At 33.4% G+C, this 18,254-nt stretch overlaps 1 protein-coding gene across 22 annotated transcripts in view; it reads left to right on the top strand.

The window, feature by feature from the left end:
* Glut1 (Glucose transporter 1) overlaps nucleotides 1-18,254 on the top strand; it is a 942,408-nt gene that overhangs the window by 794,175 nt on the left and 129,979 nt on the right. For all 22 annotated transcript variants that reach the window (XM_081744242.1, XM_081744243.1, XM_081744248.1 and 19 more), the window contains one exon: nucleotides 4,278-4,438. In XM_081744242.1, coding sequence (XP_081600368.1) covers nucleotides 4,278-4,438 — 161 coding nt within the window. The remainder of the gene's footprint in view (nucleotides 1-4,277; nucleotides 4,439-18,254) is intronic.

Here is an 18,254-nt window from a genome sequence, read left to right on the forward strand (position 1 = left end):
TATTCTGGAGAAAACATTTGATTTTTCCTTTACTTCCCTTAGTTTACGTATTTCATAAAAATTTCTTTCTTTTTCATTACTCGTAACAAAAGATTTTTCTGTACAAATTCACGTTTCTATGTAATTAGTAGTATACACGATGGCCCATAATTATGTATATGATGTTTGAGTCATTTTAGTATTTGTAATTCTGGACAAAAAGTTTCGATATAGCAACACTGTGTAGATTGAGGGTGAAGATGACACAAGAGGGAGTACCGCCACACTGTGCCATACCTATGCGAGAGTGGCTGAGCGAAACATTCCTGAAGCGCTGGATCGGTCAACGTGGGTCTGTGGAGTGGCCTGCTTGATCTCCCAATTTGTCACCACCTGGCTTTTTTCTTGTGGGGAGTTTTAAAGGAAAGGGTGTATCAACATCACATACGCAATTTGGCCGAACTACGGGAAGCTATCAGAGAAGAATTCTACAGGATACTGGTACGGGTCTGTCGAGCTACTTGTGACAACATTGATCTTCGTCTCCAGGCATGTATCGATTTGCATGGTGCATTGGTAGACCATGCCATGGAGAACAGAGATTAAAATTTTTGTAAGGAAATTGATGAGAGAATTGTGTTAATGTTCAACTTTATGTTCAAGTTATGTTTTTAGTTTCTTTACCACAGTCTTTGAAACATCATATGTATAATTATGGGCCACCTTGTATATCAAAAGCTAAACTGTATAATGTTCCTTTTTAATGAATTTTTAGTCGATATTTACAGTACGTCCACGAGTACTCTTCTTCGGGCTAAGGCTTAAGAATATAATCTATGCTGTTATCCACATGTTTATGTTATAACAAACAGTTGTGTATCTTAAGATAAGTGGTTGTGTATCTTAAGAATCGGTATATATTTTCACATCACTGTTTGCTATAACATACATGCGAGTAACAAAATAGTTGATATTCTTAAGTCTTAGCCCCGAAGAAGAGTACCCGTGGACGTACTAGAAATATCGGCTAAAAATTCATTAAAAGAGAACATTATACATGTTAGATTTTGGTATATATTGTAATGTGTTGTATACGTTCAATTACCAATTTTATTAATAGGCTTGAATTTTCAGTGAATCTGTTTCACTATTTCGTATAATCGTATATATTGTGCCCTATTCCCTTCCAGGAGCGGACTTTTCAGAAACATTAAAATATATCTTTCCTTAGAGTTTACATGACGATTTTCACATCCCGAAATTAAGCTAATTCTTATATTAAGAGGCCCCATCACGGCGCAATTAAAATACTGCTAATTTTACAGTAATTATCTTATATCTTTAAATAAATAAAAGATAATCGAAAAGTGGAACAAGAACTCGTTAGACAATATTATTTTACATGAGATACCGTTATCACGACTCACTTATCTGCTTTCGATTTCCCGCCATTTGGAAAATCGGCATTTATTTTCGCGTTTATACATGGCTGCAAACGGAAAGCTACTAGCTGACTCGTGATAACGGTACCTCATGCAAAATAATATTGTCTAGGGTGCTCTTGTTCCACATTTTCGTTATCTTTATATCTATTTGAAGTTATCACATAAATACTGTAAAATTAGCGGTATTTTAATTTCACAGTGATTAGGCCTCTTAAGCATTTTCTGGATAAATAATGGGAAATCTTAATACCTTACGAAATTGCCCCCCCCCCTTACCCTCTTTAGAAGTGGAATTTTTGCAGACGCTGAAATATGTAATCTTTTATTTTTAGTTGAGTTTAGGACCAGCTCTACCATATGTGCAACATGTTCATTTGCACCGAGTGGCAAGTTTCGAGGTTCGGCAAAATGTGTCATAACTATATTACTTAAAATAAATCTTTCTTATTGGAAATATACTTCATGATGATGGTAGTCAAATTTAATAAGCCGACCTTTTATTTAAATACTACATTCATAAATCATGTTTAGGTGGTATTAGTTTAAAATCACATGGACAGTCGTAAAGCAAGTGGTGAAATAATCCCAGCATGAATTGCTTGATTGTTGTCAAACAGAAGAACTCAGTTCTCGAACAGTAGCGAACACCTGTTCCATTTAGTCAGTTGTCACAGTTTTGATATGAAAACTAGTCTTATCTTTGTCACAAACAAGTCCCTTATCATTAAAAGTAGAAACAAGTTTTTTTTCTTATTTTTTAGCAGATATAGAAGAAAAACCAAGAAATGAAGATAAAAGAGCTAGTTGCACTGGAATAGCAAATTGATATATTGAAATTAAAGCTCGACATTGAATTCTATAAAAAGGATTACCACCTTTCTTCTGTGGATGTGTTTGCTTCTTCTTTCACTAACATAATAGATTATTATTTGAAGAAAAATAAACAGACGCAACGAGATTGTATTTGCAGTGTTTAGGCCTTTTTGAGTGCGAGTGCTTTTTCCCTCCCCTTCGTTGTTCATGATGGCGTAACATACTTAAAATTGTGGCTTTTAAGATTTGTTCTTTCTAATGAGGGGGGGGTGGTGGTGGAGGAAATGATGCCATTGCACGGGATGGCAAATTGCCTAGGGCCGCCACTGTTTGTATCATATTCGCTTACTTTGATACAACCAATTTAAAATTGTTTTCTTTATTTACAAACGTTTCAAATGATATTTACTATTAACGAATCTTTACAATTTGACATTTTGACGGCTTTAAGTATTTAAGTATTACTTGTTTTTCTTTATAGTGTCTTGTTTTCTGTATACTCATTATAGTATGAATTGAGAATTTACTTATAATTGTATTTTCTTTCTTTTCGGTGCTTCATTTGATAGTTGTAAAGCAATTACCATTTTAATATATATCGTACGAGATCATAGAACCCATCCAATCTTTACCAAATTTGGGATGATAGTAATAAACCTTGACGACTTTAGTACGCATATGAAATATCGTTTTCATGAGACATATTATCAGGAAATTTATCATTTTCATCAGACATATTATCACGTAATTTATCATTACCGAAAAAGAAAACAGTTATCATTAATTACAACAGTAACGCATTAATAAAATAGAAACTGATCTGTTTATAGTCTGTTTAGAGACGTGACCTTCTAAACTGAAACTATTTAAATTGTGTTCTTTAGGATGTAGCGCAATAACGTGTCTGATGAAGCCAGTGATAAATTTTCGAAACTATAACACAAATTAAGTTTTTAGTAGTACATATTTATTGCTTTGGCCAGATTTCTTTATTTCTATATAAGGATGGCCAAACATGATATGCACATTTTTACAGAGTAGCAAATTGCGATCTTTTGAACTGAATTTAAAATACCCACAGTGCACTGGTTAGAACGAAGTATATAGTGCTAAATAGAGGAGTTTTAATTAAACCATTAACACATGCTCCAATATACAGAGTGTTACAAAATTTTTGACTCAATGCTTTGGGAATAGATTCTTCACATCAAAATAAGAAAAAAAGTTCGTATGTACCTGTGGTCGGAGGTGCATCGTTTCGTTGTAGAGTGCTGAAACATGAAGAAATGAACTTTAAAGGTCCATAGTTGCACTACCATAGGACCGATCGTAGTCGGGTCAAGACATCACTAAGGAACTAGTATATGAACTATCCAAATATCAATCTTTCAGAACTTTCGGTACTTGCATAATCATTTCTAGAGAGTCTGTTTGGGAGTACTTGATCACTCTCCACCTACCCCTCTAAAAATGAGTGTGCAAGTACTGGAGCATTCTTAAACATGGATATTTGCATAGTTTATGTACCAGTTCCTCAGTGATGTGTTGACCCGACTTAGGATAGATCCCATAGTAGTGGAGCTATAAACTTTTAAAGTTCACTAGTTTCACGTTTTCGGCATCCTATAGCTCCTAAACTATCCACTTTTGAGCACAGGTTCATATGAACTATTTTTCTTATTCTGATGTGAGGAATCTGTTCGCAAAAAATTGTGACACATTTTTGTAACACCCTATATACATCTCAGTGTGACCAACTATCAGACGGAAAAATCAGAAAATGACCAAAAAGTGACAAATCATATTTTACCATTCTCGTGTAGATTTGGTTTATATGGTTTTGATTTGCTTTCCTGTAAAAATGGGCATATCATATTTTGCCGTCCTGGTATAAGTTTATTTTTAGTTATAAACACATCCAAAACTGGTATGAACAATATACAAACAAATCAGGTATATTTATAGCAAATAAATATATATTTTTTATTATCTTTTAGACATAATTTTTACTGTACTATGTGTTGTTTTTTTGTTTTTCAGAACATCGAGAATTTTATGAAAGATGTTTATAAGGATCGTTATGGCGAAGACATCCAGGAAGATTCCGTGAAGTTGTTGTTTTCTGTTGCTGTCTCGATATTCGCGATTGGTGGCATGCTCGGGGGGTTCAGCGGGGGAATAATCGCAAACAGATTCGGCAGGTAAGATAATACATTCTTACTTATCTTTCAAGAGAAAATGATAGGGAATGGGTTGGGTACACAGTGCTACTAACTGACGTTATGATTTAAATATTTGATGAGATGATACAATTCTTTTTCATCCTTAAGGGAAATATAACAGGGCACTTGGATGCTGTACTGTCAGGTGGCATGATCGTTTAAACGATTGGTGAATTCTCACAATTCTTATTTATCCCTAAGGCAAAATTAATAGGATGCTAGGATACAGTACTATCACCTAATGTGATCATTTAAGTACTTGCTGCAATAGCACAATTCTTACGTATCCTTAAGGCAAAATCGATAGTATACTAGAACACAGTATTCTCAGCTGGCGTTATCGCTCAAATGCTTGGTGAATTAGCGCAGTCCTTACTTACCCTTTAAGCAAGAATGATAGAGCACTAGAATTCACTAATGTCAGGAGGCATGATTGTTTAAATACTTGCTGAATCAACAGCATTATTACTTATTCTTAAGGCAAAATTGATAACATACTACGACACAGTACTGTCAGGTGGCGCGATCGTTTAAGTGCCTGCTAAAGTAGCACAGCTCATTCTTATTTTAATTTCTTCGATTTCTTATTTTGAATTTAGCGTCCCTTGCAGTGGCGAGGATATATGAAGCGTGGACCTATAGCTTAACGTGGGATCCGAACCACATGAGCTCCCGTTGGAAATCAAACCCGTGTCTCCCACGCCAAAGTCGCGTACTGTAACTACTTAGCCATGAGAAAGCTCAGACAATTTTTACTTATCCATAAAGCAAAATTTATAGGGTTCTGGGACGCATATATATCAGCTGATGTAATCCTTTAAATGCTTAATGAATTAAGACAATTCTTATTTTATAGATAAAAGTGATAGGGTGCTAGGACACTGTACTATAGCAGCTGGCGTGATGGTTTAAATGCTTTCAGAAGTTATACAATTCTTACTTATCCTTTAGGCAAAAATAATAGGGTACTACGACACCGTAATGTCAGGAGGCATGATCCTTTAAATGCTTGGTGAATTAGCACAGTTCTTATTTACCTTTAAGGCAAAATTGGTAGTATATCAAGACATAATACTGTCAGCTTCGTGATCGCTTAAATGCTTGGTGAATTAACACAATTCTTTTTATTCTTAAGGCAAACTTGATACTATGTTAGGGTATAGTACTATCAGCTGGCGTGATCATTTAAATGCTTGCTGAAACAACACAATATTTACTTACCTTTCAGGCAAACATGATAGGATAATAGGACATAATACTGTCAGCTGGCGTGATGCTTTAAATGAGCGATGTATTAGCAAAATTCTTACTTATACTTTAGGTAAAAATGGTAGAGCACTTCGACATAGTACTGTCAGCTGGCGTGATCCTTTAAATGCTTTCTGAAGTAACATTATTCTTACTTACTCCTTAAGCAAGAATGATAGAGTACTAGGACACAGTAATATCAGGAGGCATGATTGTTTAAATGCTTCGCGGATTATCACAATTCTTACTTATCCTTAAGGCAAAAATGATATGGTACTAGGACAGTATTGTCAGGAAACGTGATCGTTTAAATGCTTTCAGAGGTAACACAATTCTTACTTATCATTTAGGAAAAACTCACAGTATACTAGGACATAGTACTGTTAGCTGGTGTAATCGTTTAAATGGTTGTTAAGGTGGGAGAATTCTCCTAAACCTGAACTGAAATGGATTTTTTCGCATAATACTCGTTGACGTAAAGTTTCCTTCAATTTTAGTACTCGTTTTTGCTACTTATATAAAACAAAAAAGTTGGTCATTCTTCACACGTTTTAACAGTTTAATTTTGCAAGTTCTATTAAACAAATAATCTTGGTTGCAGCAGTTCATTTTGAAAATCTCTGAAAGGTCACAGTCGTCAGAGTAAATAAAAGTTCCAAATAGTTCATTTTCTTGTGTGGAGCATAATGTTCATTTTTCAGTGCTGAGCGAGGCTATATGAGATGGGGATCTATGGAATCACAACTGCACGAGAGCTTCTTGTTATTAAATAGTTACCAGTTCAGGATAAATATCACATTATGTATTTTATTAACATTTTTTTTAAAGATTTCCGTATGTTCCCTAGCATTTTTCTTTAATTTTAATGAGTAAATTTTCGAGTTTCGAATAACGAATTTTGCTAATTTTAACAGTAAGCCAGATAATACCTAGAAAAGTGCTGCTAGATAACTAGTTCCAGGTATTTCCTTATAAGCCAGAATTATAGAGCATTCAGATTTCTTCACTAAAAGGCATGAAAAGCAAAACTTAGTATCTTCAATGACTTTTTATAAATATTGCGAATCCTATTTTCGAAAATCATTATATTTCTTTGTTGTTACTGAACTATCCACAAAAAAATTCGAAAAAATGGAGAGAAAAGAAGTGAAGTCCCTTAATATGATTTAATAAGTGATCTATCTCTGTAGAGGTATGCAATCTTAATAGCACTAAAACGTTAATTCACAACACTTTTATTGTTACCGAACCACCGGGAATTCTATGAGTGCAGCGTGATTTTTTCTTTATTTGACAGAATCATGAAATTTCAAAAGCTGACAGTCTTTTTGGAAATAAATATTTGGGTAATTTAAGAAAGTAGCAGTACTTTTGAGACATCGTTACAGCTTAAATTTAAATAAGAGAAACTAGAACGATTTTAGGTTCTAGAAATATGCACGTCAGTAGACAGATGAAACCATACTTAAAGAAATAAACTTTTCTGATTTATAAATAAGTGAGCATCGTTTCACAGTGTGAAACTAAGATTTCCAAACTATGTGAATTCAATACTCAAACTTGAAGTAGTGCATGTATAAGTACTTTGCAATAGAGTAATAAGATCAAAGATAGAACCTGTTACTCGGACGCTGAATTCATATCGAAAACCAATTACTCGCTATCTTGTGTTGTTTTTGTTCTATGACGAAACGCGTTGAAACAAGAAATTGCTTAACCACTTCCGCTTTTAATAGAGGGCTAAGGGAGGAGATAAAACCCATTCTTAGGACGCTGAATCGATTGCAAAAAAACGCATCTTGATAGGATTTACCGTTTCACTTTACGGAAATTAATATTGAAACCGGAAATAATAGTAAATTTGAACCACTTCCGGCTTTAGTAGAGTGTTGTGGATAGTCGTGATATGCTATTTTGAGGTGCTAAATCGTTTACCTCAGTGCGCCGGTCTTACCCGAATTTTGTCAGAACATTATCTTCTTTTTTTTGTGATTTTTCGCCAATTACGAAGAGCATCTTGGATATCAAAATTTCCGAAACGAAAGTGACTGAACCATCTTTTAGTTGTTGCTTTTGATGACATATCTTGTCCATAAACAGAACAAATTTCTTCACGGGCCTATGCAGCGTTTGCGCCTTTACTGAAATAAAATTGTAAAATATAGTGCGATTGTGCGGAAAGTACTCTCATTTGTGTGATTATGAAAATTCCAACACGTTTTGCACATCTACTGGATATCAAATGACGTTAGGCCTTACCCGCTGGGATTCATGTACCCTGAGATTTGGGACACTAACGCCATCTCTTTCGCAGAACGCGCAATTACTTTCTAAATGAACTGATATGACATCTGAATCGTAAGGAAGCTCAACGCAACAGTACCTTAGATAAATCTGGAGACCTGAAGTGATTTGCATCTAAAAGTGATTCATTTTTATTACGTAAAGTTCAACTATTATTCGTTGGAAATGAAGGAATCTACAAAATGTTACATTAGCGACTTTCATATTCTCTCTCTTTCTCACCTCAACCATAGGTTGGTGGCAACGTGGAAATTTTAAAACTTTTCTCTCGCTTGGGAGAGCTGTTTTATATTTTGATAATGTATCTTCTTCGTAACTGCATCTAGATATTATATCATTGGTTTTCCTCATACTAGTTTTCCTCTTGCCTTTCCCTCTATCAACACGGTGATCCGATAAGAGTGCCAAAAAAGTTGGAAAAGCATGCGGTTTTTTTTTCTATTATCTTCATGATCTGTCGTTCTTCACTAGCTTTCTTTTAGTACGTCTTCATTCCTTTTCCTTTCAATCCATAATATGCGCAGCATTCTGCACCAACACGACATTTAAAATGCTTCCAGTTTGGATATTTGAATTTTTCTCAATGTCTATATCTCTGATCCGCAAAGCGCCACGCTCCATACCAAGGTCTTAATAAGTCGTTTTCGAACGGCCAACGAACATTTCTTCATATTCAACATACCCTGTTGATGGTGCCTTATTATGTTGGTGGTCATTCTTTTCTATAAATTTATGGAAGAATGTTACTAATAAAACTCCAACTGACCAAAGCAGAATATATATTTTAAAATTATATATTTGTGTTACAGTTTCGGCTATGTAACATAGTTTTCCTCAGACACATTATGAGAGGAATATCCAGTTTTGACAGCTTATATACAATCTGGATGCAAGGTACGCTCTGTTTTTCTTTACAAAACGTAAACTTTTAATTGACTTTAAAAAGTAATTTTTTAATTACTGTAAATGTAAACTTTTAATTGGCTCAAAAAGTAAATTTTGTAATTACTGTAGTCACTTTCTCTTTTTGCGCATCTGTTATGAAACTCTCTATTAGGTGTTTGTCACTTACACTTTCTATTCACTATTGCCCATCTGCTGTTCTCCATTGTACACCTGCTTCAACAGCTCGTGTTGATCCTTTTAATTCTTTCTTTCTATTTTGTCTATCATCTTTTCTCATAATTCATGTATTACAAGTCCACTAGACCAATTCATCAACTTCTACTTCCCGTATTTCTTAATCTACTGGGCTTCTTTCCACTTTCTTGTCACACTCCTTTTCTCCCTTTCTAATCCTTTTATTCCTTCCCAATCTATCTCACGTCCTGTTTCTTTATATATTTCGTTGTTCTTTCTTTTTAGTCTAGAATCATCCTTACGTTGTTTTATCCTTTGTTCTAATATCTTTTCTGTTTCCCCTATGTACTTCATATCGCACTTTTTACAATTAACCTGGTACCCTACTCCTTCCTCTTCTGATCTTATTTCCTTTTCTTTCTTCTTTTCTTTCTCTCCCACTAAGTCTATCATCCTCTTTCCTGCTTTCCTGTGTGCTTTAATCCCTTCCTTCCTCAACAGGTTCTTCAGTATCTCCGTTTTCTTGCCTAAACTTTCAATATCAAACCATCCTTTTCCTTTCTTCTCCACTTCTTCCTCTTTTCTTTCTCTCTTTTTTCTTCTAAATCTTCTCTTCTGTATCCGTTTCCCTTTAATAATTGGCACAGTATTTCTATGTCTTCTTTCTTTCTTCGTTGCTATCTATCATTTCTATTCTCTTTTTCATGTTCTGTATAAAATTCTTTTTAGTTCCCCTGTCTACGTCACTCCTCTTGTGGCAGTATATCCCGGCATCGCATTCTTTCCTGTACCATCTCGTTTCGAATTTTCCTCCTATTTTCTCTATAGTCATGTCCATGAAGTTGATTTTCCTCTCTTCTTCTATCTCCATTTCTAGCCTAATCTCTTTTTCTTCGTCCTCAATCATTTTAACAAATTTTTCCAACTGTCTTTTAATTCCTTTCCATATTCCAAAGCAATCATCTACATATCTACAAAACATTATAAGATTTTGTCCTCCTTCTTCTTTTACTTTCTGTTCCCACCTGTTCATTACAATCTCTGCTAGTACCGGACTCAGTCTCGAGCCTATGCTTAGCCCCTCTTTTATTCTCACCAATTTACTTTAGCTAATTAAAAATTTACTTCTTAGAGCCAATTAAAAGTTTGTTTTGTAAAGAGAAAGTAGGCGTGTCTTGCATCCAGATTGTATATAAGCTGTCAAAATTGGATATTTCTCTCATAATGTGTCTGAGGAAGGCTACGTTACATAGCCGAATCTGTAACACAAATATATAATTTTAAAATATATATGTACTGCTTTGGTCAGTTGGAGTTTTATTAATAATCTTGAATTTTCCAAAGCTACGATGAATAATTTACAAGTGGAAGAATATTTTATAATTTTCTTAGGAATGTACTCAATTTCCAAAAATTGAAAGAAATTATGATTAGTAGATTGATTAGGTTAATAAATTAACTGATATAAATGTTGAATAAGCATGTCTTTACTGTAAAATATTGTAAAAACAACGGTCGTTTGCTTTGTTGTTATCAATAATAATTGAACCCATATTAAAGATTATCTCTTTTTTGTTAAAAATTCATGAAGGTTGCTGGTTCTTAATGCAACACACATATATATATATATATCACTATATCAGGAAACAGGGAGCATGAACTATATCAAGAAAATGGTTTATTAAAACCAAGCAAAAGTATCAAATTTGTAAAATTGTTAGCCAAAATAGATTTGGGAAGTATGGGTTCATTAAGAGTTTTTGAAATAACAAAAAATATAAATATTAGCACTTTAAAAGTAGTTATACAGAATACAACCCACAGAAAGTATGTTCATAATAAGCTGAAAGAAACTATCTCAAAACTTCTAAAACTTGTAGTAGGTTAAACCTAGTTACCTTGATTTTTGTTTTTAAAACATTTTTCGAAGATTCTTATGTAATTTTATCCAAGGAATCGATTTGTCCAGGTCAGAGGTCGAAACAAAACCCTATTGTAACATTATGCTTTTGTGCACTCTTGTGTGCACATCCCTGCTTTTCGTAGTGTATTTGACCAGCAAAGAACTCGAAGCAAAATTCAAAATTTGATTTGGATCTTCTACTTTATATCTTGAATCGCTCCTAGGTATCACGCGACATCAAATCAAACTATCTTGAGAAATTGTGTCATGTCCAAATCTCGATTCGAGATAATGAGTTCATCCAAATATGTGAATTGTTGATTTCATCATCTTTGTTCCATCTTTCTCTCTTTTTGCTACAAAATTTCCTATCGATGCCAAGAATGCTTTCTGGAGAGCTTCAACGTATTCTTTATACTTCATTTTCTAACCTAACCAAATCTAAATGTGCGTGAATGTGTTGTCTTCCTGATCTTCGTCAGGTCAGAATGCTTGAAACAAAAGTGGAAAGCGCATGGTTAGTTGGGTATGAAAGCATGAGCGAAAGCACGGAATTCTAATTAGAACCTTTTAATTATTAGATCCTCTATATGACCTTGATGCGATCACCCCCAGAACTCGTGACCTGCACTAATTGATTCATCAGATTAAATTACATAAGAACCTTGGAAATAAAAAAAGAAAGAAAGAAAGAAAGAAAGAATTACCCAAGTGTAAGTCCTGTTTAACCCTTGTGTGTCATCATCATCATAGGTATTCTGCCAGTACTGGCAGGTCACTTTCCGCAACTGAGAATCTTCCATGCTCCATGGTCTTCCGCTAACCTCTTTCTCTTCACGTACAATTTTTCTGTTTCCATATTCTCTTCCATTCCATTCTCTTCACGTACAATTGTAGCCTCCCTCGCCCTCTTCCTTTCCTTCCTGCCACCACATCCTCTAGCACGTCCCTCATGATACAGTTCCTTCTTAGCCAATGCCCAATAAGTTTCTCTTCCTCTTCTGAGTAATATCTAAAACTGATCTTTTCTCCCCCACCATTTCCAGCACCCTCTCATCCGTTTTCCGCTCGACTCAATTAATTCTCTCCATTCTTCTCCACACCCACATTTTGAAAGATACCAGTCGTTTTTCATCATTTTCTGCGTAATCTCCATGTTTCTACTCCATACAGTACAATACTCCACACAAAGCACTTTATGAATCTTTTTCTCAACTCTTTATTCAGGGTTCCACAAAATAGACTTTTCTTCCTCCTAATGGCTTCTTTCGCCATTTCTATCCTTCCTTTTATTTCACGTTCACATTTCATATCATGACTAATAATACTATCCAAGTGTCGAAAGCTAGTAATCTGTTCTGTTTGTGGGTATATGCCGAAAATAATGTTATTCATAGACCGTACTAAGTAATAAACGTATTTAGCAGAGGTTCGTTCAAAACATTAAACGAAAGTTGTTAGAATCATCTTCAAAAGGAACTAAGATAACTAAGAATATCTGAAATATATGTATTTTGAAAACTAATGTCAAAGCAGAAACATGTCCAATATGCGCGGTGGCTCAGTGGTAGAGCGTTCACCTCTGGTGCTTGAGGTCTCGGGTTCAAACCCTGCTCCCGCCAAGTGAACTTTGTGGTGGACAAACACCGTGTGCGTGGGTTTTCTCGGGGTTCTCCCGTTTCCTTCCACTTTCTTCATTTCACCATTTCATTCATTTCTCATAATCACCGTCTCCTTTAGACTAACCGGCATAACCGTGGGACGTAAAACTTAAAGATTTCATTTTTTTTTAAAGATGTCCAATATGCATGATGAATTAAAGAAAAATATCTAAAATTAATTTCCTCAAAATGCATTTTCTGTTGTCAAATGAATTCTTTCTACTGTAAGAATATAATCTGAAATTTGCTTCTACTGTATAGAAACATAGTCTAATGGTTTTTTGAAGTTGAAACAGGATAATCTTTGGAGGAGACAGAATGCGGTTTAACAAGAAATTAGATGCAGTTTTGAACAAATGGATCATGAAATACAAAACAAAGAGAAGACAATTATAAAATAATACGGGAAACTAAGCAGTAATATGCAATAACCATTTCAGATCATACATATATTATGTAGCAAACTCTTAGAACATATTGAAAAGAGAAAACATTGTATATTTCTACTCGGGCAGTGACCTTGACACAATTCAGGAAGGAACTAAACTATAAGCGTCTTACAACAGAGTCAAATATTGTAGTATGAAACCAACCTCAGAATAGTGACCAAACGTAAAGTAATACTCATTAAAATGCATTTATTCTCCGAGATGGTATGTGAAAGAATTAAGCAAAATGAATCTTGTTAAATTATCTATTTTTATCAGTTGGGACTAAATCGAGGAAATGTTTACTCTTTATTTCAGAATGCGTAGTAGTGATATCTAGGCACTGAACTATAAAGAACAATGCAACATTACCAGCTAAGCTTGACATGTGATCGATACTACCTAATAAATTAGTGGAAACCCTGGTTGCTATATGATGAAAATGGATAAATGATGTTAGAAATTAAGCAATGTACTCTCAAAAATACAAGAACCAGTACTGCAGTTTGATTATAAAAAAAAAAAAGGAATAAAATATTAGAATTATTTCAGAATAATTTTACATATTCGAATCAGAAGTAAAAAAAAATGTATATACAGAGTGTGATAAAAAGTGCAACTATATTTTGCGAGCAGATTCCTCACATCAAAATAAGAAAAAAGTTCATATGAACCTGTGCTCAAAAGTGGATAGTTTCGGAGTTATAAGGTGCCGAAAACGTGAAGTAAGTGCATTTTAGAAGTTCATAGCTCCACTACTATGGGACCTATCATAGTCGGGTGAAGACATCATTGAGGAACTAGTATGTGAACTATCCAAATATCCATTTTTAAAAATGTTCCAGTACTTGCACACCAATTTTTAGTGAGGTAGGTGGAGAGTGGTCAAGTACTCTCAGACAGCCTCTCTGAAAATAATTGTGTAGGCACCAAAGGTTCTGAAATATGAATATTTGGATAGTCCACATCCTAGTTTCTCAGTGATGTCTTGACCCGACTATGGTCGGTCCAATAGTAGTGAAACTATGGACCTTTCAATTTCATTTCTTCACGTTTACGGCATCCCATAACTACGAAAGTATGAACTTCCGACCACAAGTCCTTTTAATGTTTTTTTTTTTTATTTTTTTTTTTATTTTTATTTATTTATTTATTTTTTTTTTTTGTTATTTTGATGTGAGGAATCTATTCACGAAATATCGTGACAAATATTTGTAACGCCATGTAGTATATCTGTATAATGATCTCTATATATTGTATCATTATATAGTATAATGAAGAAATAAATAGAATGAAGAATATTATCTATGGAAATGAGAGAACGCGTGATTATTCTGAATGTATATACGTGACGAAAAATATATAATAATTGATCATTCTGCTAACACAAAGGGCTTATTTATAGAACAATACACGTATAACGTTTAGTGACAATATTCATCTGTGACTGATGCAATTTATACAAAATCTCTTTGTATAGTATATTCACTTACAAAATCAAATATTTTCTTGAATATTAAATATATGTAATAGCTTTTCTTTAATGGTAAAAAAATTTTTGCTTTTATTCTTGGAAAATCTTTAAGAGCATTTCATGCAGATATGAGAAGAAAAGTTGTTCGCGAACTCTCCTTCAAACAGAAGCATAAAAAAATAAATGGTACTTCCTAATTGGTAAAGTATAATGCTGTGCTGAAATATGTTTTTAATCTGTGTCGTAGAGGCAATGAACACATTTTATAGAAGCATTGTGCCTTATACACTATGTTGAAAACTATAAACGTGATACTTTCTTTCTCAACCGTAGATTGGTAGGCAACATGGAAATTTTGAAACTTTTCACTCCCTTGGGAGAGCCGTTTTATACTTTGATAAGGTCTCTTTAAACGTGATACACATAATTAAACGTAGAAGAGACAAGTGAAGATGGTTAAAATATTCAAAGAGCATCGACATTTAAGGAACTACTGCGTTACGGCAACAACAAATAAAACTATACTGAAAGTATTCAAGCAGTGAAAAACCAAACATAAGAGCATTCCGATGCTTCGTTGGTTATGATTAACGTGTGGAGTTTTCATTGTAATTCTAAGAGAATTGTCAAAACGATTTTAAGGGGAGTTATGGATAGAAGAAAAGAGAAAGGATGAAAAAACATAGATATATTTGTTGAGTGAATGTGTACGACTTATGAACGGTGCAGCAGTCGGAGCAATCCATAATATAAGATAATCTTATTATAATAGCACGGATTCCATGATGTTATCGGAAGAAATACTCGAATGATATTTTAGTATGGATACATGTCCTAGCCGATGATCAAACCAAGATGAGACAGGTAATACTTTGAAAAATCTTCACTACGTTACTAAAATATCTATGCGGCATATATTGAAATTAAATTCAATTTGCTTTAGTAATGAGGTTTGACACTTAAATGTAAAAACAATACTTTGCATACTTCTTGCAGACATTGAATCATGCTACATTCACTAAGAATACAGTTGTAATCACCAAGAAGACAGTAGGAAGAAGAGTTAGAAACAGCAATTACTCAGCCTTGCGGTAATTTCTAAACTATTTTTCCAACGTTTTACTACAAAAAGGATGAACATAAAAGAAGAAAAAATACAATGCTTCACACTTGGAGCAAACTAATCAATACATAAAACCAAAAGAATATGATGAATGCCTTCGATTTCTGATATACAGCATTTAATATTAAAATGGAAAGCAAGTGAAAAATACCAAAAAAAAAAAAAAAAAAAAAAGAATTATATTTTCCTGTTAATAAAATGTTCCTCAACATTTAAGAATAAGCGAAATCTACAATATCAGATAATACAATACGTAATGAATATAGTCCCCATTATGACGGGACTAATGAAAAAAAAATATTTCTTAGATTTGAGGAAGGAAAGAAACTGGATTACAGATGAGAAAGCTGATTTTGTTATACCAACAATTTTATACCTATCCTATCCATTTGCCCATACCCTCTGGCTTGTTATTAGTTGTCGAAAAAAATCAGATATTTAAAATCAATTCACCAAATACCACAGTTTCTCAGCGAAGAAGACATTACAGATGATGGTGAAGGCAAATAGACAAATTAAATATTTAAAAAAAACTAGCAAATTTTTAAAAGATTTTTCCAGTTACATGGAACTAATGTATTTATCAAAATGATTTGCAACAGAGAAACAATTGTTTTTTATAACAGGAAGCTTGAAATTAGTAACTATGGAGCATTTGGACATTGGGCGATGTAGCAATGACCCAGTAAAATCAAATCAAGAAAAATGTTCAGTTGATACATTTATTTTACTGATTTCATTGCTCTTAACTTTGGAGGATATAATAACATGCTTGTGACTTATATTCCTTTAAAGTCTGCTAAAAAAAAAAAAAAAAAAAAAAAAAAAAAAAAAAAAAAAAATTGATGTGACTTGTAAAAGTTACACCGTGCTGTTACTGTATACGTACAATATTTCATACATGTATGAAAGAGAATATTAAAAAAAAAAAAGCTAGCTCAACAAATTTACTCAAATACTTAATTAAACAAAATATTGCATAATCCTTATACCATGAGGACTGTTAATAAAAGAGAATAGTCACAAAATAATCACAACTGTACTATTCCATTATTGTACCTTATATAAAAATAGAAGAAACTATTGTGAGTTACAAGAGGAAGCGGAAAATCGAGTAACGTGGAAGAAACTTTTCCAGGCCCGAACCGAAGAAAGGAAAAGAAAAGGAAAAAAAAAAAAAAAACTCATTAGCCCCAGGACCTGCCAACAGACATAATATTTAATAATCATAATATAGGCTACATGTTATACCGTCTGCTGATATTATTTGTTGAAACAACGGAACTATTTTATCTTATGGAATTCAAAACTTCAGTAATTCGAAGAAAATATTTAACATCTTTATACATGCAAACTTATTTGAGAAGTGTTTCACTCGTTGGGACAAACTGTTTTTGTGATTTAAATATTTAGAGATTTGCAACATATAGACAAATGTATAATATACAGCAACTAGTTATGTAATGACAAGAAAAAAAAGTAGAAGAAATTGTAATGATGCCAATTTCTATTTGAGACAGCAATTACAATTTCCAAATTGTTTTAAGTGTACTACATTCCTAACCAGAGGAAGCCTAAAATAAACAAGTTTTCTATCTTTAAACAACATACATTTGGATACGAGCTGAACTTCTATTTTAATTGTACTGTATAACAGAAAATACTACTATTGCACATTTTTCATAATAAATTTCAACTCTCCTGCTTGCTGCTGTTATTTTTCTGCAACTACCAATAGAATTTCATTACAAAAACATAGAAATTTGATTAAGTGAAGTCTTAAGCGGTTGTCTGATAATTTTTACTACACATTATTATTACATAAAAGACAAACTGTAAACATCTGTCCATTTAGACCTTTGGAGAAGACTATAAGTAAAAGATCAATTGTCCGGTGTAAAAGCCAGTAGAAGAAACGAGAAAGTTCACTTAACTGTGAATATTATGTTGGTTCAAAGGCATAGGACTCTCTGTTCGCGCCCAGAAATGAAAAATCAGTTACAGTATTCTAAATATCAGCAAGATAGGAAGATCTATGAGACCTCAAATCTTCATATTAGAGACAAGAAGAAGTGCATTATTTCTTCAGCTCGGTGTGTGAGAAGTTAGTTCAGTACACGTTCACCTTGTTGGGAGACCAAGCTATTTAAGACTTACTTAAGTGTAGATGTTTGCGATGTGTTAAAAAAAAAAAAAAAAAAAAAAAAAAAAAAAAAGTTATCATGAAGCTACAACCATTACCATTAGATATTCCTCATAACGAAGAACTGTAAAACCAAAGAAATATATATTGTTCATAGCATGAATAGATTAGTCATAGAAGGGGGAAATACTTTTACATGTTGTCAAAGTAAACAGTAGTTTTATGTAGCATTGTTAATTTATTTGTTAACAAGTTTCTTTAAGATAGCTACAGTTTATTAATCCAAATACAAATGCACCATGATTTTCTGTTCACTTCAAATATAGACAAAGATATGAGGCAATAGTTACCAGTAATAATATAGCTTCAGTTTTCTTCAACGTTGTTTTGTCTTCTGTCGGTACAGCATTGTTACCGCCATTCCTAATGGC

This window comes from Thermobia domestica, chromosome 17 (genome assembly GCF_964235325.1).
Source record: "Thermobia domestica chromosome 17, izTheDome1.hap1.1, whole genome shotgun sequence".
In the NCBI taxonomy this organism is placed as follows: Eukaryota; Metazoa; Arthropoda; class Insecta; order Zygentoma; family Lepismatidae; genus Thermobia; species Thermobia domestica.